Here is a 7,374-nt window from a genome sequence, read left to right on the forward strand (position 1 = left end):
GCAGCCCTCGGGGTCCCGGGACCGTCTTCTACTTGTGTCTCGAGGGGTGTGCGGCCCCTGGGTCTGAGGGCAGGTGCAGGAGGGATTCGGGTTGCTGGGTGCTGGATCTCGAAGAGCCGCGGACCGGGGGGAAATGGTGAAGGGGGAGCCGCAGGGGGGTCGGGGTCCCAGTACAGCTCGGACCCCCTGCCCGGCTCCGGGCCGCTGTCCTCCCCCCGCGCCGATATAAATAGTAGCGTCTTCCCGTTCCCTAAATTTCCTCGCTGACGTAGCGCTCACGTCATTGTGTAGGTTGATGCTTTTCTATGAATGAGCCGAGATCCCCGTTACTACGAGCCCGATCCTATAAAAGCCCCGCGCTCTGCGGACAGCGCAGCACCGGCACCGGCACCGGCCCCCGCCAGGAGCCGCCAGGCGCCGGGCCCGGCCGGGGAAAGCTCCGAGGCCCGCAGAAGGTAAGACACCGGCAGGGCTGGCCCCCAGGTAAGCAGGGACGGGGCCCGGTGCGGGGGCGGGAGGGGGCAGGGAAGCCCCCGCCGCACCGGCCGCTGCACCTGCCTGCCCCGGAGTGGTTGGGGGGGGGGAACGGGGGGTGCCGGACAGAGCGGGGGACCGGGTCGGAGAGAACGGGGAGCTCTGCGGCGGGCGGGGGCGGCGATGTGCCGCCTGGCGCAGCCCCACGTGCGGGGCTGGGCGGCGGGGGGCGGCGGGGGCGGCGGGGCCGGGGCGCGGCGCCGGCAGGGGCGGTGCGCGGGGGCGGGCGCTGGGAGAGGAGCCGCCCCGGGGAGGTGGGGGCAAGAGCACGGCGGGGCCCCGCCGCCCGCCCGCACCTGCGGCGGTTTTGGTGGGGAGGTGTGGGGGGGGCATGAAGAGGCGGGAAAGCGCATCCGTGTGCGTGTGCCCCGCTGCGGTGACACCGGCTGCGCCCCGCTGCCAGCCGCTCCGCATCCATCCCCCGACGGGACCCCTCCGCAGCCCCATCCCTCCATGCCGCCGTGCCCAGCACACCCCCGCCCCACCGCGTGTGTTCCTTTGCACCCCGGTGCTGCCAGCCCCGCAGCCCGAGGCGGGGGGGCAGGTCTATCGCTTTCATCCCGGTGCTGCCCACCCACACGGGGGGTGGCGTTGGAAGAGCGCGGAGAGCCCGTCGAGGAGAGCCCGAGTCAGCGCGTCGGCACCTTGGCTCTAGACTGCTTACTGCTGCGTACGGACAGGACAGTAACAGTCTACAGTCATGGCTACTGAAGCATGACCCACCGCCACCGGCCCCGCCACCGGCCCCGCCACCGGCCCGCCGCAGCGCCGAGGGTTGGGGGGGGCAGCTGTCCGTGGTGCTGAGCCGTCGGGGAGCGCTTCCCGCCGTGGGGATACGCACACGCACGACGCGGCATAGTGGAAAGGGGGGGTCCTGTCCCAATACCCACCTGACCCCGCTCTCTCTTTCCCCCCCCGCAGACACCCCCCACGGCGGACACCCCCCTTCCCGCTGCAGCCCAGGTAGGGGGGGTGGGGGCGGGGAGGGTCTCCCAGGCGGGGCGGACACGCGTGGGAGGGCGGGGAGGGGAGGGAGGGAGGGGGAGGATGCTACCGACACTCTCCCCTTCTCCCAGCATCGGGAGCCCCCCCCCCCCGCTCCCCACGCCGCGGGTGGGAGTCGGGCGCGCTCGCTGCGGTGGCGGGGCCGCCTCCTCGCCGTCGCCAAGGCACCGGTCGCCCGTCTCTTCCCCCTCCCTCACCCCCCCACCTCTGACGCCGCCCGGGCGACCGTGGCTTTAGATTGTTACTGTGCTGCTGGGGGGGTAACAGTCTACAGCCATGGTCGCCGGGCCCGGCGCACTCGCACCGCGGGCAGCACCGACTCCCCCACCCCCTATCCTCTCCCCGGGGATACCGAAGGCGGCGTAAGGGGGTCCCGTCGGAGGCGACCCGCCTCCCGGGGCAGTAGGAGCTCACATGCAGGATGCAGCTCGCCGCACATCAACTCTTACTGTTCGGGGGGGCGGGCGCCGAGCGGCTCCTCCTGGGGCACTGGGAATGGCGACGACCCTTCCCCGCTCCGCAGCCCCTCACCTGCCCTCCCGGGGCGGGGGCCCGGGGGCTGCCCCCACCGGGGCTTGTCCCGCCGCATCCGTAAGCGGCTCCCGGAGCGCGTTGGCAGCCGCCGTCCCGTCCGCCCTATCCCGTCTTCATGCCCAGTCCCCCGTTTCCCCGCAGCCACTGGTGTGCGCGGCGCCGGGGGGGGGTGGGGGGGGGGTGTCAGAGGGCCCTTCCCGGGAGCGGAGCGCGGCCCGACGGCAGGGCTGGCGTGGCGGGGACTGAGCGTGGCCCGACAGGACGGGACAGGGAGGGGACCGGGGGCGGGCGCAGGTTGCACAACCCGCCCGGCGCGGCCAGGAGATTCCTGAGCGGCGAAGTCAGAGCGGCCCGGCCTGCCCCGGCACCGGGCACCGGGCCCTCGGCAGCTGGCGGCGACCGGTGCCGGCCGGGCAGGGCCTCTCGCAGGGGGCACTCGGCACCCGAAACTGCAGAGATGGGGCGGAACGGGGGGCTGGAAGCGGCATAGCGAGCCTGGAGACCTCGGAGGGGTGGAGAGGTGCTGATCCCGTGCAGGTGGGTGCTGGAGGCACCCGGGATAGGGAGGTGACGACCTCCGTCAGGGTTAGGGTGGCAGCATCAACACAGCACTAAACCAGGTCCTGCAGCCCTGGCAGTGGGCTCACATAGGTGTCCCTGTGCCTGCACTGGGTGCCGCCTGCACTGGGTGCCACCTACACCCAAGCAGGAGCTGTGCCAGGCAAGGCCTCCTGCCAGTATTCCCACTCTCCAGAGCAGCCCCATGAGGAGCACCCAACCATCGAGGTCCTGGCATGGCCACCAGGTACAGCCACTGCCAGGTCCTGAGGAGCCAGCAGGACTGTGGTGTGGCAGCACAGGGATATCAGAGGCACCAGATCTCTGCCATGCTGCCACATGTCCTGCTGCTCCTCTTTGCTCCTGCTTTTCCTGTTGCTGATGATGTGCTGTGCACCACACACCTCTGTGAAAGGGATTTTTGGGCCACCCCACTGGCATCCAGGTAATGCCACAGCTGCACTTGGCACAGCCAAAGATGCCACTGGCCATGAAAACCATACAAACCCCCTTCCTTCTTCATGCCCCAGATGAGCAGCAGATACAGCATCATAGCAAGGTTCAGGCCATAGCAGTATCCAGGCACCTCTGGGTGAGGGGCCATATCCTGTGGGCAGCACTGTGGCCCCTCAGACCTCAGGAAGGCTCTGGCTGCACTGTTACTGTTTCAAAGGCCAAGTCTCTCCTGCTGACACCCTGGAATTAGTTTTTCTTCCAGAGCCCTCAAAAACATCTTGGATTTCTGACATAGGGACTCAGCTTCTGAAGGCACTTCCAAGCTGCTGGGCGTGGGGCCAGCCATCAGCATCGGGGGACAGAGGCCATCCAGCTCCCGTGCTGCTCCTCAGAGCAGAGACCATGGCGGTGCCAGGGAGGAATGCGGTGCCTGCCACAGGCGGGACGGTGCTCAGCAGGACACAGGCATGGCACAGACACTGCCTCAGCCTCGCTCCCACTGGCTCATGGTTCTCTGGAGATCGCTCTTGCATGTGGCCAGGAGCATAGGATGGCTCTTCCCAAGGGACCTCTGGCAGCCACGACCCTACAGAGCCCCATGGCTGAGGACTGGGCTGAAGCAAGGGTCCCAAGGGGCTCTCCCTGGCTGGAGTTTCTCTGTTCATCCCCCAAACCAGCTTCTAGTTGAAGCCTGCAACCTGCTCCTGACTTTGTCACAGGGGACTGGGGACATCTGGGGTAGGCTGGGAGTGGGCTTGAGCCAGCAAGGCTGGTGGAGGGCACAGGGAAAGGTGCTGCCCCCCGAAACGCAGGCAGCCACCTGCCTGCATGCCACACGTGTTGCTGTTGCCATCTGACAGCTCCTGGCCAAGTGGCCTTTTGTGATTCAGCCCTGTTTATCCCAGCCCGCGGCCCGGCCCAGCGTGGGTTTCCATGGAAAACTTCCATCCAAAACAAGGAGAGAAGGAGCTACAGGGAGTGACTCAGCCACAACTGGAAGCTTCTGCGGGTGAAGCAGGGAAGGTGTGGGGGGGCTCTTCCCAACGGCTCAGTCTTGCTCCAGCAGCAGGGTCGTGGGGGGGTGGCCCCTGGCTCTCCCCTGCTGCTGCCTCCTCACAGGCAGGAGTACGAAACATTGCACCTTCCCAGCATGCCCCCTCCCCACACTCAAGGGACAGGAAGAGTGTGAGGTGAGAGAGGCTCAAACCCCATCAAGATCCATGCCTGACTCCAGGCTCGGCAGGGCATCGCTTCTCCCAGTGCCTGTCCACAGGTGTCTGTGCCCAGCAAGCCCCACGCAGGTGGCTGGCATGGGGGGCTGCAAGGGGCTCTGGTCAGGGGTGGCACAGGGAGAAGGGACAGGAGGAGCTGATAAAGGTGGGTGTTTGCAGAAGGCAGCAGCACAGGCAGTGCCTCTGCTGGTACTGGTCCTCTCCCACCCTCCCTGGGACCCTGGGGGAGGGCAGGGTGCTCTGCTCACCCAGGGAGCTGGCCCCTGTGCCCACAGCAGACTCACAGTTCTGAGCAGGGCCCTACCTGTCCCTGGGACCACGCAGGGGGCTCCAATGGCTGCACTGAGGGACAGAAAGAGTCCCATCTGAGGAGCAGAGGGGTGATACCCACCCATGCCAAAACACCCAGGCTCCTGGTGCTGCTGCTAACACCAGTGGCTGTCCCCATGCCGGTGGCACAGCTGCCAGCCAGCGCCCAGGCTTGCTCCATTGCTGCGACCCTGACCCAGGGAAGAAGCCACCACACACTGCTTTGGGGGAAAACCCAACCCCCCTGGGCCCTTCGTTTGCATTAATCTGTTCAAACCGGTGCAGGAGCCACCTCGCAGGAGCCATCTTTGCAAGCTTCCTGGGATGATGAGGTAGGTACTGTAGCACCCCAGCTCAGGTCACCCAGCCCTCAACGCTGCTCCTGATGGAGCTTCCCGCAGAGCCAGGTCCGTTCCATGCTCTCCCCACACACTCGGGCTCCCTCCCCCGTTCCCAGCGCCAGCGAGCTGCGGCGGTGCCTCCCCCCGCCAGCGGGAAGATGTCTGTCGGTCAGCGGCTGCGGGACCGCAGTGCAGGCTGGCAGCCGGGCACGGCTGCAGTGCCTCCTCCGCACCGTCCCGCTCGGGGGAGGGAGATGCTGCACCCGGAGACCACCGCGGCGAGCTGCAGCTCTGCAATAATTAAACAGCTCACCAAGGGTGGGCTGGCAGAGCGCTGGCTGCTGCCAGCCTTCAGCAGCGGCAGAGACAAAGGCCCCGGTGCTGTGTCACGGCTGGCTGCTGAATTCGGCCTTGCTCCTCGCAGCTGCTGCTGCAGCTAGGTGCACAGCCCCAAGCTGCACTCCTTCCCCCCCCAAAAAACGGCCTCTGGTATCCTTAACGTGGTGTCCACGGGGTGACAAGACACTCCACACCTCCACATCCCCTGAGCAGGCAGCACAGATGTAACAGAGCCCACCCAGTGCTGCCCTGTGAGGTGGCAAAGCAGGCAGGCACTGTCCAAGCATCAACAGCCTCCTGTGACAAGCCCCAGGGCTGCAGGAAAACCAGACACATCTTCCCACCACACCACACCCCCAACAAGAAACCAGAGAGCAACACCCTCACAGACTGGGCACCACTCACTTCTGCTGGGTTGGTTTTAACCCTCCACAGCTCCCAGGCCTGTTCCCAGCTGACTTGAATACAGAAGGTGCATCTGTCTGCTGCCTCCAGGCCTGCTCCTGCAGCACAGTGTCCCCCAGCCCTCTGCTGCTCCCAGCACTGTGTGAGCAGGGGGCAAATTGAGACATTTCATGCCATCTATCAGCTATATTGCACTGTACCCACAAAGAAAGTCAAGGGTACAGAGCAGCCCTGCCAGCATGACACCTCTAAGCCCAGCCTGCTCCAGCAGCAGTCAGGCAAGACACCTGGCAGTTATGACAATAAAGATTTCCATGTGCTTCTGGAAAACAGCAGAGCCAAAAACACAGCCACAAAATTTTCCTTGCTCACAAAGGCAGTTTGTACTGAGGAAGACAAGACACTGAAGTCTCCCAACACACATGCTGAATCAGCAGGCATTTTGTTCCAAAAACTGAACAGCAGCCCTGGCACTGCCAGGGACAAGAGGATTTTCTAGCCCAGACCAGCTGGAAGGTTGGCTTAACAGCCTCCATCAGGGACATTAAAACCCACAAACCTTTGGGGTGCCCACAGCTGCACAGGAGCTGTGTGCTCTGCAGGAGTTTCCTTTGGCTGAGCTGAGGGACTCTCATTTTGAACAGCTAGTCAAGCCTCTGCAGGCACTTCACAGAGAGCCCTCCCGTCCTCAAACCCCTCACCATCATAGCAGCATATTCACACATGGCACCAAATTGGAAAGAAAAAGATGTTAACAAAGAACCGTTTAGCCTGGCCCTGTGCTGATGAGGACTTCTGGGCCCTTCTGGAGAGCATGGAAACCAGCAATGCTTCACCACACTGGCAGTCTGTACACAGCTAGCTGGAGCCCCGTTTATTAAAGAGACTGTTACCAATCTGTCCCAGCCCTGAGGGGCTCAGCCTATCCCTGTCCAGGGCGGAACCGGTCCAGGAAGTCCAGGTATGCTTTTTTCTGTGGTGCAGCAGCGGGGACGAAGTGCCCACCGGGGTGGGTGAGGACAACAGGTTCCACGAAACGCTGGGCAAGCTCCCTGCTCAAGGAGGCAGCGATGACAGCATCGGCATCGCCCACGACGTGCAGCGTGGGCAGGGCGATGGGCTCCCGGTAGAAGTGGCCGTGGGCTGGGGCGCGGCTGGCAAAGCCGGCTACCAGGATGGCGAAAGTCACGGGGAAGCGAGGGTCGCCACGGGCCCGCAGGGCGCACACCATGGCGGCCAGCGCCGCGCCCTGGCTGAAGCCCAGCAGTCCGTCAAAGGGTCCGTGCTCCTTCAGCGCGGCTGCCACGGCCGACAGCGACTCTTCCAGCCCCGCTGGCGCCGCCGCCACCTCCCCTGCCTCAAAGGTGCCGGGCCCAGAGAACCACCAGCCCCGGGGGGGGTCATCCGCGTCGTCGTCCTCTCCGCCGCCGGGCACGGGGTGCGGCGCGCTGACCGCCACCAGCTCCGCGCGGCCTCGCAAGGCCTTGCGCAGAGCGCCCGTGCGCTGGCGAAAGCGGCGCTCGCTCTGCCGGTAACCGTGCAGGCCCAGCAGCCGCAGCGGCCGCCCCTCCGCCATGGCGGCCGCCCCGCCGGAAGCCGAGCGCCGCTTCCGGCCCCGCCCCCCTTCCCGCCGAAACGCATCGCGCTCATTGGACACTGCG

General features: G+C 65.7%; 1 protein-coding gene across 1 annotated transcript; it reads right to left on the reverse strand.

Annotated features, from left to right (window-relative positions):
- Nucleotides 1-6,559: 6,559 nt before the first annotated feature.
- On the reverse strand, nucleotides 6,560-7,360 carry OVCA2 (OVCA2 serine hydrolase domain containing). Its single transcript, XM_068154606.1, has one exon. It carries the CDS (start codon nucleotides 7,287-7,289, stop codon nucleotides 6,636-6,638), a length of 654 nt encoding a protein of 217 aa, XP_068010707.1. The 5' UTR covers nucleotides 7,290-7,360; the 3' UTR covers nucleotides 6,560-6,635.
- Between the last annotated feature and the right edge of the window lie 14 nt (nucleotides 7,361-7,374).

The sequence above is a fragment of the Melanerpes formicivorus genome, unplaced genomic scaffold (genome assembly GCF_026170545.1).
Source record: "Melanerpes formicivorus ecotype bairdi unplaced genomic scaffold, bMelFor1.0.p_v2 SCAF_29, whole genome shotgun sequence".
Taxonomy (NCBI): Eukaryota; Metazoa; Chordata; class Aves; order Piciformes; family Picidae; genus Melanerpes; species Melanerpes formicivorus.